The sequence below is a fragment of the Dermacentor albipictus genome, chromosome 6 (genome assembly GCF_038994185.2).
Source record: "Dermacentor albipictus isolate Rhodes 1998 colony chromosome 6, USDA_Dalb.pri_finalv2, whole genome shotgun sequence".
Lineage (NCBI taxonomy): Eukaryota > Metazoa > Arthropoda > Arachnida > Ixodida > Ixodidae > Dermacentor > Dermacentor albipictus.
Genome location: NC_091826.1, coordinates 49,873,747 through 49,895,128, shown reverse-complemented (window position 1 = coordinate 49,895,128; position 21,382 = coordinate 49,873,747). Strand labels below are relative to the sequence as shown.

The window sequence follows — 21,382 nt, the reverse complement described above, 5'->3', positions numbered from 1 at the left end:
AGAGGGCGCTACGTGCGCGGCTTGAAGCTGCAGTGCACGAGGCCTATAGTGAAATACCGGACATGCATTCCCAGGGGGTATCCAGGCCAGCTTACATCTGTAGTGGCAACAGGAATGTGTGCGCCGATCTCGGAGATAGGGAAGTACCGGACATGCATTCCCTAAGGGGTACTCTGGCTGGCTTAGGTCCGTATAGGCAACAGGAATGTGGGCACCGATCCCAGAGATAGTGCAATACGGGGCATGCATTTCCAGCTAGGGTGGGTACCCTGATCGGCTTGCATCCATATCACGGTGCGTTGACAGGAACGCATGGGACGATCCTGGAGATAGTAAAATACCGGGTTGACCCACAGTTGAGGTGCAGCAGGCTTCAAACACTCCGCCAACTTCCAAAAATAAGTTTAATATCTTGGAACCACATAAATTGGGAATTGTAAGAGAAACCCTTTCTATATATGTATATATGTACATATATATATATAATATATATATATATATATATATAGGGAAAGAGTGTGGCGACGGCGCCTGTGCACGTTGCCTAGGCTTCTGTGGTTGTAACGTCATACGCGTCGGAGCTGCTGGCACGGCTGCCGCAGCGGTTGGGACAGATGCATGGGAGGTGTGGTGACAGCAGCGGTGCTGGTGTCGGCGTAGTGTGGTGCCGTAGGAAAAATATGCATGATTTCATAATCTATGCACCCCATGAGTGCAGCCTAAAACAACTTCACTGGTAATCTGTCCCCATATGAATGTTGCGGCCCCACAAAATTTTTCTGCCTCAAACAATGCCTTGCTTCTCTTATTCTTTTGTATATATAGTACAGGTTGATCAGTTACGTGCATCACATGTTCTTTCTAAGTCCACTTGTTTTTTGTTTTCAGTTAGACCGCCCACCACTTCAAAGTAATACATAGAGGCCTTCAGTAGCAGGCTCCACTAACCGTTGCACGTAAATTTCACGTGCTTGCCTAGATTTTTCTCTTACCCAATCTATCGGAGACATCCGACTAATATCATTGTCCTCTCATCCACTACTATTGAGCACCACTGACAGTGCTTTCTTCTTTTACCACGTTTCACTTCAGGCTCAACACAACTTGGACCTCCCTTCTAGTTTATCTGTACATATAGCATGACACACACAATACATGAATGCTTCCAAGGCACATTCTGCTGAGGTGCCATTCCAAGTCAGTGCTTGCTTCTCCTTTGCAAAACACAATATGCGCTCCAAGGCGCGGGCACGCAGGCTCTGAAAGATCTGGTCGAGAGCCTGATCAGTTACCTTGCGTGTTTAAAAACACTGTGTAAACGCCATAGTTTAGCTACCAAGTCCTGTAGAATACTAGCACCGCCGCGGAGGCGGCTTTCGTAAAGTGCATCTCTAAACACTTGAATGAGAACGCACGCACACAAGGTCTCGTCTAGGCTTTGTAATTTCAACATATATCTACGCGTTTATATACAGGGGCGCCACATGATGTTCCCTTCAAAACACGGCACCGGATGAGGGGGGCAAAAAGTAATGGAGGTCCTAAATTTCCTTTATGCCCTGTCGAAACTTTTCGGCGATGTAATCCCTCATGTCGGTGTGTTCGACGTCCGGCGCTTCCCCTTCCTCCGCGATGCGATAGGTCATCAAGTAGGAGCTGGTGTAGACGGCCTGCAACTTTGGCTCCGCGTCGCCGATACCCTTAGCCTTAAGGTCTCGCTCGGCGACTATGCGCATCAACGGCGGCATCTTGAGGTAGCGGGGCAGGACCTTGGGCACGGGGTCCGCGACCGGAAGCGACAGGAGTCGGCCTTCTTCGCTCTTGGGCACCAACTTGTAGTCGGGCACCTGAGGCGACTCGAGCTGAACGACCCCGATGCGGCGGCCGCGGTACACGGTTTCGGCCCACACGTCGCCGTACTGGTTGGCGTCGTCCATGTACGGCACGACCTTCGTGATCACGTAGTACGACGGCTCCGGGTAGCGCTCGAAACCGGTGCGCGTGACGACGCGTCCGACGCCGAAGTTCTTGAGGTTGCCCAGTAGCCAGAGCAAGTGCTTGCCGACGTACGGGGACGGATAGCCAATGTACTTGATGCGAGGCATGGCGAAACGCGGCGGACTTTTCACCAAATCGCGACTGCGAGAGGTAGCGAACTGACTTACACGTTGTGCTGGAGACGAGAGCTTGGAAAGAATAACACTGACCGCTCTCGACGATGATAACGAGCATCAGGCGCAAATCAAGCACGCTCACCGCATGAAAGGCGCCATGTTTCTCGGATAAAGTCGAATCTCGGATCGACTGCTGATGGCCGATTTTTCTCTGCCCCTCTCGCCTGTTACGTTTGTTCTCAAAGTTTGCGTAAGTATGTTACACAAGCTAAGCATAAAATATGAGACGTCAGCTTTGTTAAAATACAAAGCTTCCTAAACAAATATTTTAACTGAAACTTAGTTTCGGTTTCGGTGACACGCGCTTGCTCTCTATTGGGCTTCTTCGATTTTCCACTTCTGGCTACCCGCGGGCTGCCAGAGCCACGTAACGCTTTTTCTAAGTACGGCATTCGACAAGGAAGGAAGGGCTACAAGCTCATATTTGTCTTCTGAACCATAAACTACAAACACACTTGCTGTAAATAACCTATAGCTTTTATGAATGTCCTCCGGAGACCGCTTTTGTTGCCTATTTCTGCTGAACGTAATTGTGGATGTTGCTTTTAAAAAAAGTTCTTTTCGAATCACTGATTTTCAGCACAGCCCTGAGGTAGGTATCGGATGCCTCTGGAGGTCTTTGTTTTTTCGTTTCTGACAAAGTGGCCGCACTTTCCATGTCCTGCAGATGTCCCTTGCATGTCCATGAGGGACATCATGAGGTCATGCTGCGTACATTTCGTGGATGTATGGCAGGGCCGATTGTACTGCTTGCTATAATTTGTCTATAGCTATTACGTTCGTATACCATGTTGTGAGACAGATGCAACGGCTCATGCAGATGCCCATGCATTAAGAACAGATACACAGTGTGTACATGTTATGCGTGCATGCACATGTGCACAAGTAGTATACTCCTAATTCTTTTAGGCCTTCCGATGTACTCATGACATGTTGTGAGACAGATGCAACGGCTCATGCAGATGCCCATGCATTAAGAACAGATACATAGTGTGTACATGTTACGCGTGCATGCACATGTGCACAAGTAGTATACTCCTAATTCTTTTAGGCCTTCCGATGTACTCATGACGTACACGAGCTGCAGTTTCGGTCTGTAATTGGAACATGTGAGAAAACATAATTATGTTGCAAGGAAACTCAAAGAAAAAGCCTCAAATGGAGTGCAAATATTCTGTATATATCGAAAAAAGCCCCCGCAGGATAACCTTATGTGGTAAATATCAGAAAAAGGTATATGTGCGATGTCCTAGGGACATCTGTGGTAGGATTACGAAACTAGATGTCAGGCAGATGTCCTGTTTGTCCTCAAGATGGTGCACGGATATAAGGACGCGATTCTGATGTCCTACAGAAGAAGTGTTTTCACATACGTGACTTTGACCAAGTTCGCTACATTTAACAGATTCTAGTACAAGCCGAAAAGTGGCTTTTCATTCGGTGAAAGCTGCTTGCATAGTTGTAGCGTCCAAGAACCCGCTGTCTGATATGCTTGACAGACTTAATTGCAGTTCCGAGGACCCGAAAGTAAGTAGCCTGCAGTATAAACAGTGCTACTAGTACCATTTTGATTGCAACCGACACAAGCGCACCTACGGCATGTAGGCCGCCATCTTTTTTTATTTAAAAAGATCACTGAAACAAATGTCCGTGCCACAAGTTATGATGCCATTAACCACACTGAACTAAACTGTACTGCAACAATGCAAATTGTGCGTTGCAGATATTAGGAAGCTGATACCCGGTATGCTCAAATTTCGCACCTGCGTCCAATTTTGAGGCACGAAAGCATCCGGAAGAAAACTATAGTGAAATGTTTCTATAGCACGTTTAATAGCGAATAGCATTCTTTGCCTTTTTCCCCAGATTTGACGTTCACTGTTGTTACCTTTGCCAACTATTTCTGTGTATATATGTATATATGCGGACAATTTGGGCCATTGGGTATATGCCCGAGTAGACAACTTCGGCACTAGTGATGTGCCCATCCATGGCCAATTAATTATGCAGAATGGCTGTGCAACCGTGACGCAAGGGGTGCGCCGCCTCAAGTGTATCTAAATATGTGTCACACTTCTCTGTGCATGCCGCTCTCACACACGTTCTTCCCTCAACAAGCATCATGCACCGCCTTCGTTCTTGTGATGCAGACACCTAACAGTGACTGGCAACGAGGCTGTGCTCGTGTCTGTGTTGCCCCTTGGCTAATTCAAACAAGGTTCCCATCGTTTAGATTCCAACATTGTGTTTGGATCTGCACGTTTTTTTTTAGTGGATCAATAATGGTCATTCATAAGGTACACATTATAGTGATGAATGTGCGAACAAGCGGAGCCCCAGCCTGAAGGCAACATTTCACTAAATGGGCATCTTCATCTGGGTGACGAAACCTTTTTTTTTTTCGAAACAGTGATTCCCGCAGGAGAGATGCAAATCTACTAATCCATATCCTCCTCACACCTGAACAAAACTCGAGGACATAGCTGCCTTTTAAGTCAGTTCTTATTACCGACTGTGTGTTACAAACACGAAAAAATAAAATTTTTTTCAAGGTATTCCTGTTAGGAGCTGAATGCAGTATCTTCATGTATGTAGAGACAGTAATTGCCCCCTCACATTACTTGATGTCAGAATTGCTTTTCTGGTCCTAAACAAAGAAAATATGGCATAAAATCGCGTGGTACGTTGGCACGTTGATGCTGCTTCCAGGACTTTCATGTCAACTAGCTGCATTCAAAACACACTTCCTGAGCGCTTTTCGTCATCAGTCAGCATCACGATGATCTAAATTGCAGAGGTGTCAATTTTCACAAAAGCTTGCAGCAAGGATATGCTTTAACCATTCCCATGTACTTCCATACACATATGGTTTCTTATCTGGGATGAATATTTTGCAGTCACAGTGCAGTTAACATTGCAAAGAATTGAAGGTAATGAGCATTATAAAGTATGAGGAGTTGCATGAGGATATGGTAGCATCTAAAACAACAACAGAAGAGAGAGAAGGCTTAACAAGATGGCACTGTACTCAGATGGATGTTTGTGAAATGCTTGTCGAAACCACATATCCAGATGAACACAAACTGATGTTTCAGCCGTGGTCAGGATATAGTCAGAATGCCCAAATGAGCACAAGAACACTTGGCAATATAATAATGCACTTGAGCATTTGTTTTCATCTTTGCAGGTAGCATTTAGACATACCAGAATACAAGAAAATTGTAATTGTAGCTGAAACTGTATCATAATGAGAATCGGGTCAAGTTTTCAAGAACGCCTGACATCCGTAATTCATAAAAGAACAAAAACAAGTTTAACAAAAGCTATTTATTAAACCTCTATATGTTGTGTGTCACAAAACGCCAAGCTTATAACAAGGCCACAAACACAACAGACACAAAAAACCTCTAAAACTCGGTAAACAAATGTCTTTTGAATTTAATAAAGGAACACTTGTTCTAGGTTTTTTAACAGATGGAATTGTTCTCAGTTATCACAGATATAGATACATACTGCAGGAACTGCAGGAACAATTGCATCCTACAATAAGTAGTCCTGTGTCAGGGGTGAGACCAGAAGTGGCACATTTGTTTTATGGAGATCATGTAACTTCTTGGAAAACTGCGCACTCTGTATTATTAAAATGGCCAAAGTGAATAGCTACCTGTATAAATACAATATTGCACTGTTCTGCTTTGGCAACACTTTTTGGCAGTTTGGTTTGTGTCTAAATAGGGATCTTTCAGAATAAATGATCGGTCTTTACATAGCCTATCACTGAGTTGTTCAGCCACAGTGAAAAATGACTGAAAAGATAAGATAATACGACAGCGTGCATGTTAGCAAATACAAATGTGCGTTTAACTATATTGGCTAAGCAGTACTACAGTGAAACATTAAGTTTACAACAGTGCTGCTTTTGTAGACAAATTACTATTCTTTCTACACCTTTCCTAAGACTACCGACTATAACAAATAACACAGAGCACCCTCAGGCAAACCTAAATAGAGAGAAACAATTATGCAAAAACAACACATGTAAGCAGTGGCACTGTCAACAAGAAAATATGGGCAATCGATTTTTGTGAGTTTCACCATTCTGCTCCTCAATCTTATGCATAGTTTGGCAACGTCCGGACACTTCAGGCATTGAAACATTAACAATGTCCCTTGAATACAATGGCATGTGTTGATGCAAACACAATATGCAAATGACACAGTTATTGGCATGCTGTCATCATACACAAGCTAAACAAACTGTTATTGGTATTATCGTACAGCACAGTGTTTCTCAGCACATTCAAAATCGCCCTTTAAGGTGTTCTCTGCTACAATAAGTAGCCCTGTGTCAGGGCTGAGACAACATGTGGCACGTTTGTTTTACAGAGATTGTGTAACTTGTGGGAAAACTGTACACTCTGTATCGTTCAGCAGGCTCAACTGTTCAGGACCATTTAGTCTTCCATTGATTCAACACAGGATGAACTTCTGGCATCATGGACGTATTTTCAATGTTCCTCTATCTTCAGCTCAAAGAGAACCAACAGTGGTATTTCTTCCTTTTGTGTTCAGTTTAACAAAGTACTGTTTGGTTTATTAGTCAATAGAGAAATAACCTAGTAGAAGTTGACGGCTTGTGCTCAAACTCGGCCATCAGTGGCAAACTTTCAAGATTGCAACCGCGAGTTCTCTTGTTATCACGACTTGGACTGTACATTATGTCTCTGAGCAGTCCACTTAATTCACACACACACACACATTAAAAAATGAAAAATTCATGGCCAGAGTCGGTAAGGGTGGATTTATGCTGTCAAAACCATGATAAGAAAGCTACTTCCACCCATACAGTCACCACCACTGTTATTAGAAGACCATTATCTCTGTTCAACAATGTGTTAAAAAAGTCATTTATGTGGAATCCATTCCACTTCTATAAATGCTCTGACCGGAAACACTCCTTCGATATGTAAATCCAAGAGTTAAAATGTGTTCTAATGTGTTCCAAGAATGTTTGTTCAACTATACAAAGAGTAGCAAAACAACAACAGAACTTGCATAACATAACCACACAAAAAAAAAACACTTAAAAGCACAAGACTCTGAGCAAGAAAAAGTTAAAACACATATTGTGGAAAGAAGAAGAAAAAGATACGAGACAGCCAAAACAAATGAAACAGTTAAAGCTCAGCAAACTGAGGACCATAGAAGATGACTAGACAGCCAGTTCTTCGCAACAGACTCCCAAAATTGCTTGAAACCTAACTTCACCCAATTACCACAAGGCATTGCAAGTCACCCTTGAGCTGGCATCCAGTATTATGCGTAATTACTGTTACAAACATTGTTGTAACAAAGTCACACTTAACATGAAAATACTTGTTATATTCAACATTCATAATAAGCTGCTATCAACAAGAAAATTAACTTCGTTATATAAAGGAATTCATTATATCTGCATTCATTACATTGAGGATCAACCGTATATGCACAGATGTATTGTGCAGGGTTGGGAGCTCTTTCAACAATTTGAAGAAAAAAACAATGTATACAAGTTGTGTTGACTATCGGCATCCATGACCTTGGAATAGAGATCTTTTAGCAAGCTGCACGCTGGCCACATCTTAGTTAAACCATGCAGATCTAGCAGGTGCACGAAGTGGCAGCGATGGTGACATGCTAAAACTCTCTAATCATCACTGCGACACAAACGAGACTGTTTTCTTTTGTTCTAAAACAAAATTTACTGCGATAGCTGCCTTCAAAGCAACAGACTTCAAGAACTTCATTTGGACATACATCGAAGCCATCTCAAGCAAGCAGTTAAAGAAGTTCCTTTTGTCGTGTAACGTAACATTACATGTATAATGTGATGTGTCATTGACATCACCTTGACACATGAAAAATGAATTCCCAATTGAAAAAGCGTTGGAGCACGACATTGAAAAATCGTTGGTGCACGACATCTGCGAATAAGCTAGCTTTCTTTGCCGTAAACGCATTGAATGTCAAATGAAAAACTGCAGTGAATATGTCCCCATATGACAACTGCATTGTTCACCTTAATTTCAGGTTGTGTGATGCAGTCACGAGGAAGTCATGCATTTTGTGACTAGTTCCGATTACTTCTGCTGTCATGTGTACTCCCATTAAGCGACCTTTCTTATTGTTTTATACTTTGAACTACCAGTTGCAATACAAGCATTGCACTATTGAAGCTAAGTGTAGTGTACTTTGCTATTAAAGATCCAGAAATATCAATAAAGACTGCTTTTACCACATTATAAATGCATAAACCACTGCCCATTCTTTAGTTAGGGGCTGCCGAAAAACTCAAAACACCAAGTAGCTCCCATTGTCAGAGCTTACTGGCTTGCACCAGTATATTCTTAGGCTATATGAAGCTTAAAATAATGAATGCATGATCGCACTTCACGATAAAGCAATCTCGAAGATTAGATGCAGACACACGCTACAAGCAATGCTCAACGATTACTTACCACCTCAACGTTGAACACCTCATACGAGTACATGACCCAACCTCAACATAAAAAATTGTATTCACAGAGAAGAACTTCGTTAATATTTCCAAATTTCATTAAGTTGAGGTCTCTATGTTTAAGCAGTAAAAATGATTTCACTGGCAATATTTCCTTGCAAAAAAAATGCACACAAATGATGGGTTCACTGCCGAATGGTGTCCTTGCTTTCGTCACGAAAGCTCTAGGTACAGTCGGCCACAAATGTTTACGGGACATGGGTTCCATGATTCATGTGAATCTCTGATTTGTTAAGGCATTATTACTTACAGCGTGAACAAATCAAACGTGGAAAAAGAAGAGAGACATAACATGAGCGCCCATGTTACATTCCTCTTCTTTGCCTGTGTTTGATTTGTTCGAACTGTAAGTAATAATGCAGATGTACCGACTCACCCAGCTAGCTACTGTAGTACTGTTAATGCATGGCATTCTTTTAATGAATCACTGTCTAAGTCGCAAGGACTCTCATCGAAACTTTAAATTTGAGGCTATGAGCCCAGGCAACACCGGAATTCAGTTTTTTCACAAATCATGTGTCTCAAACTTTTGTGGGTGCTTGTACATGCAAGTGAATAGGACAGACATAATTAAATCGAAACGGCAAAACAAGATCACCTCACTAAAATGCGGAAAAGGGCACACAGTACTCAGGTGAATTCGAACCAGGAAAAGAAGTAAAGGAAAAAAAAGTGTTTATGTCATGCTTTTGTAGTTTACGCAAGTTGAAGTTCACTATACTGAGGCTTCACTGCACCAACATTCACTAAATAAAAACTAAGTGGTAGGCGAGTGCAATGCAATAAGTTGAACCCTGAGGCACGATCACGAGTTATCCAAGTGCAACTAACGCATCTGACAATTAAAACTAGCAGCGTTCGAAGCGGCAGCAAATTCAGCAATACAGCGTCTTGTAATGGCAAGATGCGTTGAGAGTGGGGATAGTAGGTACATGCGTGCAAGGCACACTTTAGTGCAAGCATCTTCTGCTACACTTATCGCTCTAGAAGGACACATCCCGTGCCAGGCTTATCTGTGCAGTTTTGTTTACAAAAGATCCAGTGTGAAGAAAAACACCTCCCTGGCTATGATGTGTCATCTGCAATGGACCTTCCATTATTCTTTCGTACTGCTGGACCCACGCATGTGCCATGGACTAAAAGAAAAAAAGATACATGAAAGGGATGTTACTGGCACATACGAGGTTTTGTATGTGAATGACGGGGCCTCACGGATAATAAAAATAGGACACGTACACTCATGAAGCAAATAACGTAGCAGACGATGCTTATGCTGGAGAGTGCTTTGCATGCTTGCACGTACCATTGTCAATCTTGCTGCTCCTCACCGTCATAAGGCACTGACATTCCATGCGCTCGACACTCAAGCTATATTACTAAAAACTCAGCAGGCTGTACGTGTGACCCATGACATGGCAGCCTGTACAAGGGGGTCATGAGAGAAAGACATATGGCAACCATCATCCAGCTCGGACGCTATCGTCGTCAAACACTCTGTGTGGCCTGACACTCTGGTCCAAGCAGTGACAGCCGCGAAGAACTACAGTGGCACGGACATACTCAGCTGCTTCCGTCAGTGAATTGAACATAAATACATAGTGGCACAGGGCTATCACAAACAGGAGTTTGCTGCATGGTGACCAGTGGAACCATTCAATGCACCCGCTACTAAATTGACAGCCGTTGTCATTGGTGACTGCATCATACGTTGTTGAAGTTCTTGCGGTGCCCGTTGGTAACTGTCACGCGCACTGCAGTCCAACTTCACTTTTGACGTTATCATGTTTACGTTTTAGTGATACAAGTCACTGACAAGGTGGTTTCTCCACAAAGTTTAGTCGCCTGACGGTGGAGCATACATTAATTTGAAAAATGGAACTGGAGGGGAAAAAAATTGTGTGCTTTTCATGGTGTTAAAAATAAAACAATGTGCACTCCTCGGCTGGCAACTGTGGAAAATGAAGAAAAACTTGCGTTACATTCGTGAAAATGTTCTGAACACTGTAGAGACAGGTGTAATGGAAGTACTTCAGGAGGCGAAAAGAAGCCACATTTTTGTGAACAAAGCAACAACTCTCGCTACGCCGTGTAAAGACACATCCAGTTGGAAGTTGGCTTGTTTTGTACTTGCTGGTGTTGTCTAACTCTATCTGTGCGGGCCTATGCAATAGTTCCATTTCAAAAAAGGCAGGCAAGTACATTGTGTGAAATTCTTCCTCCATTTAGCTCTTCAAAAATCTTTCCATCTGCTAAGCCACCTTATCAGTGACTGCTGGGTCACTGCAACGCAAACCTTGCACCAGTGGCCCTGGCCTAATTGGCACTCTTGGTTAAACGTCAACCTCATTGTGGCTCTCTCGTGCACTACTGTCTGTTTTGCAGGAGCAGCTGCAGTCATCTTCACTGGGCGGAGACTGTGTGGTGAGAGATTCGAGGTGGCTGGCCATGTCGTTCTCGAGCGTGCTGGCCTTGAGAATCTCCTCGCGGATCTGCGCCCGCGGTACCGGAAGACACTGGTTACGGTGCAGCACCAGGGGAATGCTGCTCGTTGGATGGAGGAGAAGATAGTAGATCACCTGCATTAACAAATGCTTTGTAGATACGCCTGTGAAGTGAACCTAAGCTTATGGGGGCATCCGAAGCTCTAAACGTTCAACCCCTGACCCTTGCTTGTGCAGTCGTACTGACTGCCAAGTTAATAGACAAGAATATAGCATGTTCTTGAATTTCACACTGTACTATATGTTTGGGAATGGCAGAACTTTCCATACTCCTCACAAGTAAAGAAGAATGAAAGCTGAAATTTTGATGCCTACACTGTTTCAAAGAGGTGCTAAAGAAAAATAGCATGTAAGGCTGGAAGATCATGGTACTAATGAGAAATTAAGGCAGTGTATGGTCATGATTACAAGGCAATGCGTGCACACGAACAGCTACGTGCGCTTGTATTTTTGTTGTCATACAGGCGACCTTCTCGTACGCATGCGCTATGATGTTATCCAGACAGGCTAGACTGGCACGATGTTAACTCAGAAGTCAGCCGCCATTTCTTAAGCAAAAGCAAGAGGAATCTTAAATGAAGACTGAAATTTACTTCAGTTTTCCATACAAAAAATTGCAAATCTTATGAAGTCATTGTGTGTTGTCAAAAGCTTTAGCAATACCTCCCCCCCCCCACCCATTTTTGTTTGATATGGTTCCACACAAGATGATACAATTATGAATTTACTTCCTATTTAAATGCAATGAAACTGTGTCTTTCTTAGCATTAAGTTATTACATTGCATGTAAATATGGAATGTGCTTGCATACATAGCCTATCTCCTCTTCAGCAGTCAACAGCTAGCTAGCCTCAACCAGTCAACGCTGCAATACATTTGATGTTGTGCCGAGCTTCGGGAATTCAAAGAGAGTGTTGCCACCTGTATTTCATATTCACTACTTTACTTCCATGCGGGGCCTTTGTTCTTAGTAGGAGAGCTACAGTGGAACCTCGTTTGTACGTTCTGAACAAAAAAAAAGGAGAGAAAGAACGTAGTAACCAAGAAAACATACAATCCGAGGTCACTAAAATGTTTCGCAGACTCAACTGCAGTTGACATCTACATAATGCGAACCACTGCGCGAGTTATTTCAGCATCGTATAACGATGGGGTGTGCGCTGAGCTAGGGAGGCCTGAGTGGCCCGAGCTGCGCATTGTCGTTTTCTTGTAGTGTAGTGTTTCAAGATGGCGACAGGAAATCGAAACGAAACCAAGTTGGGCAGACGCTGGAATATGAGCGAAACATGAGTCTCCCTTCACACTGCCTGCAGGAAGGAACGGCAGCAGGTTTGGGTTATTGCCAATTAAAAGTGTGCAGTACGCGTCAAACAGCACTACGCCACGCACACCGTGACACAGGTAGGTGAAGATGCTCATCACAATAGGGTCGGCAACGATAGCTGTGAATATTTGACCCGCAAGAATATTTGCTGGCACCAGAAGAGGGAACTGAGTGCGTGCTGGCATTTTCATTTGTGTACGAAACGGAACTGTATCAACGAGGTTCTGCTGTATTTGCTACTTAAGAACTGTAACCTACGTTTGTAGTTTCACTTATAACATTATTCTAAGCACATATGCCTCCTTCTCCACAAAACCACACACACACACTTACCATGAAGGTGATGCCAAGAAAAAAGCAGAGCGTTCCACCGAGCACTGCAGGAACCTTGTACCAGATATCCTGTGGACTGTACACATAGAAGACACCAAGCAGGACGCTGTTCTCAATGAAGGTGCCGACGTAGAAGGCAGACATGCGAAACCGAGTTGGAGTGTCCACCGGGTTTAGGTAGCAGAAGATGAACACCACACCGAGCACCAGGTTGTACACCAGCTCCTCCACCCTGCGATATTAGATGCAGAATTCTTAAACTAAAGCGAAAGATCTACACCACAGCCCACGAGAGTCACCACTGCAGATAGCTACTGTAGACAGATGCCAACTCAGAACAAAATTTTCAGAGTGCAGCTCTTAGGCACCCGTTCCTGGGTTAGGCGTCGGCATAACTGTGCGAACGCGCTCGTGCTACTGCTGATGCATTCGTCATCATCTTCAACCACAGCTGGCTCCGATGCCGCTCATCATGCTAGCGTTGCCATACTGCCCCTCTCTCTGCGAAGGCGCTGACAGCACTGACCCACTGCCAGTCGGTACAGCGACTTCGGTCAGAAATTCTTTGCCTCGATATATTTCTCACGCATTCGTTGTCATCGTCCTCCACAGCTGGCTCTGATGCCGCATATCATGTTAGCATTCCACGGTGATTTCAGCCTCAAATTCTTTGCCTCAATATATTGTCAAATGAAAACAGGCATAAAGCTGCGCTCAAACTTCGCATTTGGGAGTATCGTATATCGTTGGACTTTTTTTTTTACTGCATATACAAAGTACGAGTATTCTCAGGTATGAACCAATATCTAGCTTGGTCATCCACTGTGCTACAAGCAGCAGCACTAGGCATAACACGCCCTCCGATATTTCCAAAGCAGTTCAAGATGCCTCCAAAAGAGGCCGCACCTGTCACAAGTGGAGCACTGGAAGAACTGTGAGGTCCCATCAGCTCTGACCTACTGTGTGCCTAAGTTATCTCTTAGCATGAAACAAACACTTTGAGGCTTATACAAAGATAATCTAACAATGCTGACAGGTTCAAAGTTTTCCTTTAGTACCTTGTGCAAGTAACCCAGTAGTTCTGGCAAGGAAATTACCTAGAACATTTTGAGTAATCATTTTATGCCTAAAGGAGACAGAATATATACAAAGGGCAGGCCAAGATGCCAGCTTCCCTGACCTGTTCTCGTAGAACTGAGTCTTCATGGAGATGATCCAGGCAGACATGACCAGCCAGCGAAAGCCGCAGACGAGGAACATGTAGAGCGGGAACAGAGAGGCGAACAGCCCCAGGGCCAGCACTCGAGGCACGATGACAAAGAGGCGCCAGAGGAAGTAGACGGCCGCACCCCGCCACCGCATGTTCGCCTTGTCCTCGATGACCAGCCGCAGTGACTTGTTGTACGAGGCCAGGGACCAGGCCACAGACACCAGGGATGTCACGATGGACACATTCTGAGCCACCACTAATGGGGAGAGGTTAACTGTGTGTGAGGACCATGAGGCACCTAGCATGGAGAGCTGCAACGTCTTTACTTCAGGCTGTTCCCATGTGTGCCATAACCGCACACAAACACAGCATAAATGAGACATGGATGCAAGGAAAGGTCATAAACGCAGAATGTATGTCTGCTCCTATTCTTGATAGTCATTTTCACTAAACTAGAACCTAATCATGACTGTGTCAACAAGCAAAATGTTGGTTCAGGCTAATTAGCATGTTAAACTTGCATACAAAACACACATACATAATTAATAACTATTAATAATAATATAACAATTAATATAACACTTCGATTTTTAGTACAGCATAGGACAGGTAACAATGCAAAATGACAAGCAAAAGTGCTGTGCCTGTAGTTTTGTGCTGCCTGCCCTATCCTGCACAAAAATCTGTCGATGGATTCACAGGGCAACCCTCGAGTGTTCCAGTAAGCACACCACACTGGTCATAGAAGTGTAACACACACAAAGCTAGTGAAAAATAATGAACCAGACAGTGTGTGCATGGATTAGTGGGTAAAGGGAGCGAGATCTAAATTTGTGTTGAACACAATAGTCTGGAGCATGGGTGCTGGCTCGGACTGTTACAGTAGTGTTTAGTATCAGAAGGGTCTACCACTTCAATATAGGTTAAGGGACTGCGAAATAAACATAGTTCCTCCATAAGCTTCCTTTACGAGGCCCTGTAAAAACAACCTCGCAGTGCCACTGGTTTCCATGGCCTCTCTTACGCAAGGGGGCAGTGATACAACGACGATTTCAAACTAACACATACACCCATTTACGCCTACTATACATGATACACACCACCCTATACTCATACAAATGCCCCCTATGTGGAGACTAGGCCTCCTTCTACCACACTACATGGCTATGCTTAGTATACAGGTTGTCCCACATAACTTGAGTCAAGAATTTTGAAGTGAAAGGTGCGTCGGAAGTGAACTGAACTGAACACATACTATTCGCAACAGCCTATAGTAACTCAGGCAATATTTTTCCCCCATAACTCACTAACTAATTAACTTAATTACCCAGCTTTTTAATTATTGGCTGAGGACCGGAAGTATGATACTCACATTTGTAGAGCACCTTCAGAAACCACCAATAGAGTTGTTTCCTTTACAATACTTCTCACGTAGTCCTTTTTTTCTGGTTGCAAATAAAGTCCACGAAATATGAAAAAAGCCACGTGATGGAGGCGCTTGTGCAGTGGTATCGTGCTGCTCTAAAGCATGCGTTCTGTGAACAAGGTTGGCTCCCGCCGGATGATGGCAAAAATACATGCTGCTGGCCGAGTGCTGCCGATGAGATAAAGAAGGCCCTGCCACTTCCTCGCCAGCAGTCACGATGCAGCTGACCTTGTTAACCGAACACACGCTCGAGAGCAGCACAACACCACTGCGCAAACGCTCCGTCACGTGGCTTTTTTCATTTCTCGCTGGCTTTCTTTGCAACGCGGAAAAAAAGGAGCATGTGAGACGTATCGTAAAGGAAACAACTCTATCGGCGGTTTCCAAAGGCGCTCTACAAATCTGCGTATCATTCTTGAGGTCCTCAGCCAATAATTTAAAAGTTGTGTAACTAAACTTATTAGTGAGTTATGTGGAAAACAAAAAATTGTCTGAGTTACTATAGGCTACTGCGAATAGTATGCATTCGGTTCAATTTGCTTCCGATGCGCCTTTCATTTTTAAATTCTTGGCTCAAGTTATGTGGGACACCCTGCATACAAGTAGTTTTGCAAATTTCTAACCCCACACCCGAGCAGTGAGAGCCTGTGCTGTTTAGCTCAGACCCGTGTGAGCAGCAACGGCTCATGTGGTGGGCCCAGAAAACAGTGAAAGCGATAGGTGCACTGGACTGGACTGAAAGCCCCTTCTCATGCAAGCAGGAAGAGACTTGTTCTCTTAAAGAAGCAGTTGTTTTATGCGAAGCATACTAGCCGCACAACCACGCTCTTCCTTGCTGCGCCGCGCGCGGCCGCGTAGCTACCATATGACATCATAACAGCTGCAAACGCGGAGGCTCAACTCGTACTGCGCCTCGGTAAAGCCAAATCAAAACGCGCCAAGCGTCTCAACGTGCTCGCTTGTCCGTGAGGAGTTCATAGCTCGAAGAATTACTCAGCAGCATTCGATTACATACTAATGCTTTCGCATTCGCTCGTGCGCTCGCCTGCGGTCACACAGATAGTACTGCGGCCTAACTCCCGCTCCTCCCGCTAGTGCACTGACGTCACAACAGCTGCAAGCCGGGCTCAACTCTTGCGCTCGCCTGCAGTCGCACAGCCGGTGCTGCGGCCTAACTGCCGTTCCTCCTGCTAGGGCACTGGCGTCATAACAGCTGTATAAAAGAGCGGCGCGCTCTTTTATACAGAACGTATCTCCAGCCAAGCAACAGCAGTTCACCAGGCTAAACAGTGGTTCAACAACTAAAATAAAGGCTAGTATGCTTCGCATCCTGGGCTTAACCTTAGCTAAGCCACAGCCATTTTTTTTATGAACCAATAACTATTCTTTCCTCCTCCTTTACCTTTGGCATGTTTCCAAACAAAGGACAAAAAAACCCCACATCTCTGGGGACCAACTGACTTGTCCAAAAGTCTTCCTCCTGATGCGGGTAGTCCCTGGCGAGGATGCAGATCTGCAGAATCAGCTGCGGCGTGGCCTCCATAAAGCACTCAAAGAGGCGCAGCATGCTGGCGTCGACGTCTTCCTCCGCGCTCCGTCTGTAGAATTCACGCTGCTCCGACTTGCTGCGGGCGCTCTTAAGGCCATAGATGAGAGCGTCCACATATCTGCATTCACATATCAAGTTCATCCATGTTGCCCACGCTGTAGCGGCAATAAGCAAAGCAAAAATATCAGTTATCCATAGGAAAGTTTGTGAGTGCTCATAGTTCATATACGTTCTCCGCACCGGCCGATCCAGAGAGGGGCACCGAGGGCCCAAGCCACCTCTGAGAATGCCGGCACATTAGCTCTGACAGTACTAACCATGCAGCAGGATCCGCCCCTGGTTCTCAGTTAATGTTATGTTCACCATAAACATGGATGTTCGCAGTGAATTGAACCAAGTCTTTATGAAAGGAAAGAGTGTAAAGGAAATTTTAAGAATCTGCCTAAGAGTGGCATCAAGTTATAAAGGAAACTCAACCCATATGGATTCTCTCAAAAATAGAAGCCCATACCTAACTTGCACATATGGACCCCAGCTATCTGACTGAGCGGTATAAGCAGAACACTGCACTGATGACAGTTTCAAAACACACAACTCATGTCGTTCATTGAGTGATGTCCCATCCTTGCAGCACAGCAACGCATACAGGCTGCTTTCGTATAAAAACAAAAGTTAGGTCACTGGCAAGGGGCGGAAGTGCAAGCTTCATTGAGAAGAAATAAGGGTAGCATGTCTGTATGCAGCACCTCGTGTGAAAAATGTCTTGACAACGTCTTCTCTATCTGGATTTACATAATTTGCATTTGGTGCCCCCATGTATATACCATGATACTTGTAACACCACCTTTTTCTCCATCTCTTACAACACTAAAGGCAGTGACTGAAGCTTATAAAAAAGGTTGGGACCTTGAGCCTGTGACGAATGTTGACTATGATAGAAAGCCTGTATTGCTGCTCCTACTGCTGCTACCGTAGATATGTGCCAGTCTAGCATTAGCACCACCGCTAACAACCTGAAAAAGTCGAAAATACTACAACCACTCCACGGACAACTGTTACTAGGACAAGAGCGACGCACAAAAGTCGGACAAAAGCGCATCGGTGGTGGTACAACAGCAGAAGCACTAAACATCCTGCCTAAGTTGGGATGTCTTGCTGCTTTGGATTACGTATATACTGTCATTGAAGATAGGAACAGCAAGAAACCCGACCAAATGAGAAGAAAACAGTTCTACTACATAGGGAACAAGGCAACATCGGTGGCTAAGCATTCAAATACAATTAGAGGGCAATTAAGTAAAATTCTAAGCTTTTATGTGCCAAAACCAGAATCTGATTATGAGGCACACTGTAGCAGGGGTCACTGGATTAATTTTGACCACTTGGGTTTCTTTAACTTGCATCCAATGCATGGTACACGGGCATTTTTGCATTTTGCTGCCATCAAAATGCAGTGGCCATGGCTGAGATTCGATCCCGTGGAATCGGGCTTTCCAACGCAACGCCAAAACCACCACGGCTTTGAGCAGGGAGTGTGGAGCAAGCATAGGTGGAAAGTTTTCATTTTTTCCAAGAGGTGGGGGGGGGGAGGGGCCTGACTAGCCTGCCAAGCAACCCCCACAGCCCACACATATATATACATAATTACCTTTAACAGTTGCACCTGAAAAAATTTTGTGTGCCCTCAAAGAATTGTTCACTGAACTGACGGCCTTATACGAGTATTTACAAGACCTCACAGTAGGAGACCGTTCAATTTGACAGCCTGAGTCCCCTCGCACCACCTGGCATCTCTCAGATGAGCCATGTGACAAGCGGATTCAGTTAAACACGTCAGTGAGATATATGTCTTCTGTGTGTATGAGGCCACACAAATACACATTAATAAAAAAAGCCATGTAATGTGTCATGAAAGATTTAATATGCAAAGATACAATCAAGAAATCTTTCCCTGACAGAAGGTCAGTTGAGAAGATACAAGACATATAAAGATTACACAACATATAAAAATTTCTCAACACAACTTATGACTAGAATTATTAGCATATAGCCACGTGACTCCACAATGTAATAGTTTAATTACTTGTCAAAGTGTATGTTATGCCATTGGTTTCATTTATTTCGACCCCCTTCCCCCCGCTCGCAGTAAAACTTTGGAGGGGGCTCGAGCCCTGAATCTCCCCCATAGTCAGCGGCTAAGGGAGCAGACATCAGGTGATAAATAAACATAAATTGCTCACATTAAAGCATGAAATACATTGTACATGTTAAATTGCGATTAGGTGTTAAAGATTGTAAATAAACATATGCTGAAAACTTTGCAATGCTTTCAATGCGTGCATATCTAGCACAGCATTTGAACAACACTTGTTAGCAAAAAAGCACATCAATACCAGCAATGTAACAACATAGCTAGTATAGTGTTCAACGAAAAGTTCGGCAGCACGTTACACTTGTGGAACGCGTGAAGGCAAAAGCCTGCTGCAAACTTAGTAATGCGCCATCTCGCATTGTGGCATTGCTGCTTCCGCAGTTCAGCTTCTTCGGCTTGCTTTCGATGCTTAGCTGCAGCTTCGCAGGCTCGTATAGCAGGGTCACGGAGCAGGGTCAGACTCAGGCCAACGACGTTTTTCTTAGACTTTACGTTGCATCCTCTCAGCAGGGGATTGAAACATATGCTGTTCTGTGTGTTGTATGGGTGATTTCAATGAATCTGTGCACTGTTCGCTTCACTTTACTGAGTGCTTGTAGCCTCAGCCTAATAGGGCTAGGGCCATTGAGAAGGTCAAGTGTTTTTCTTTTTTTTTTACAGTTCAACTAGACTCCACATTTCTGTACATTGTATGCAGGATTCCAATGAATGTATGCACTGTACCCTTCACTTTGCTGAGTGCTTGTAGCCTCCGTATTACGAGAGGGATGAGCCATTGCATTTTTTGCTTGCTTAGACATTGCTGATGATAATAGTTTTCGTACCACTGGACTGGTCGACGTGTTATTTTCATGGCCATCAGGGGTATAAGCCACTTAAGGCTTGCACTTTAATATTTGTGGCAATATAGAGTGTTAACACCTACCAGTTCTGTCTCATGACAACCTATGTACCTGCACATGAACCTATCCATGCATTCCTTATCAGGCGTGAAATTCACAGATAATGGCGATCACCCTGAATGATCACCTGATGGAAACACTTTCAATAAACAAGCACAAAGATAAGGGTATGCTTTCAAACGCGGCAGTCGCACGGCCACACTGATAAGGTTTATCATGGCGCTTCCTGCATTATGCAAGGACATGGTTTACCCCACTCTTCCCACAGTGAAACCACCTATATATAGTACGTTCTCTTGTTTTCCAGTTTACTAAATATATCGACCTCGTATCTCTAAGGCCTTCGCCCGACATATTCACCAAACACGAGCGTTTCTGATTGATGGACTTCCAATGCCACAAAAAGGTTTTGCCAGGTCCACAGAAGATAAAGGTTCGCTCACCTGACGACTTGTCCCAGCTGTAGCAAGTGAAAGGCAGTCCTCACGAACCACTGAAGCTTGGACGGGTGCTTCTGGTGCTGCTTGAGATCTAGCAAATACCACCTAAAGCTAAAGCCCATCATGATCGTTGCGGGCACCATGATAAAGGCGACTGTCAACCCAAAATACCAATAACTGCCGTCCTTGTAGTGTCGGTACGCGACCCAGATGTCCGAGCCGGTGTCGAACAGAAAGCTGCCCACGGAACAAAGCACGCACAGCCCGTCTAGAATCGTGTACTTGCGCTGCTTGAACGCCGTCCGCACCGACGGCTTGACGACCACGGCCGCGGGCTCGCACTTGCAATTCGAGCCTGTCGATCCATTGGACCGCGGGCCAGTCGAAACGCCCGTCTTTTCTGAAGCTGACATCACTGTCGCCGCTCCGAGGTTCAGCGGTTGCCATTTAGAGCCGGCAACGATATGCGATACCACTCAATGTTTTAATGCTGCAGCTCACAAGCGCGGAGCCACAGACCGCACATAGTGACCCAGTGGCACGGCAAAGGCTCAGCGCTCAGCGGGTCATCTATAACAACAACGCGACACTGCACACCGCACAGCAGGCACACACATCCTTTTCGTCCTCGGCTGAGCGTGACGTTTGACCGGAGCCCGTGTGACGTACACACCGGGGAGTCACGACAAGCCAACAGCAGGCTAGGCTCTCCTCTCCCCACCAGCTTTTTATAACGCCGCTCGATCCTCGCCTGTTGCGCGAAGAGCCCCTTTGTTCTCTTCACGCCCCAGCGACAGTTGACTGATGGCTAGCCA

The 21,382-nt window shown here is 44.7% G+C and overlaps 2 protein-coding genes and 1 long non-coding RNA gene across 3 annotated transcripts; 1 reads left to right on the top strand and 2 right to left on the bottom strand.

The window, feature by feature from the left end:
* Window positions 1–1,425: 1,425 nt before the first annotated feature.
* On the bottom strand, window positions 1,426–2,329 carry mRpS34 (mitochondrial ribosomal protein S34). Its single transcript, XM_065452357.2, has one exon. It carries the CDS (start codon window positions 2,103–2,105, stop codon window positions 1,542–1,544), a length of 564 nt encoding a protein of 187 aa, XP_065308429.1. The 5' UTR covers window positions 2,106–2,329; the 3' UTR covers window positions 1,426–1,541.
* A 452-nt stretch (window positions 2,330–2,781) lies between these two features.
* LOC135918698 (uncharacterized) lies at window positions 2,782–11,461 on the top strand. Its single transcript, XR_010569734.2, has 2 exons — window positions 2,782–3,701; window positions 11,113–11,461. It is a non-coding gene; the product is annotated as an uncharacterized lncRNA (long non-coding RNA).
* LOC135918693 (XK-related protein 6-like) lies at window positions 5,483–21,296 on the bottom strand. Its single transcript, XM_065452351.2, has 5 exons — window positions 20,571–21,296; window positions 16,986–17,191; window positions 14,069–14,354; window positions 12,889–13,120; window positions 5,483–11,306 (listed from the first exon to the last, which is right to left on the bottom strand). The coding sequence occupies exons 1-5, from the start codon at window positions 20,978–20,980 to the stop codon at window positions 11,061–11,063; spliced, it is 1,380 nt and encodes a 459-aa protein (XP_065308423.1). The 5' UTR covers window positions 20,981–21,296; the 3' UTR covers window positions 5,483–11,060.
* Between the last annotated feature and the right edge of the window lie 86 nt (window positions 21,297–21,382).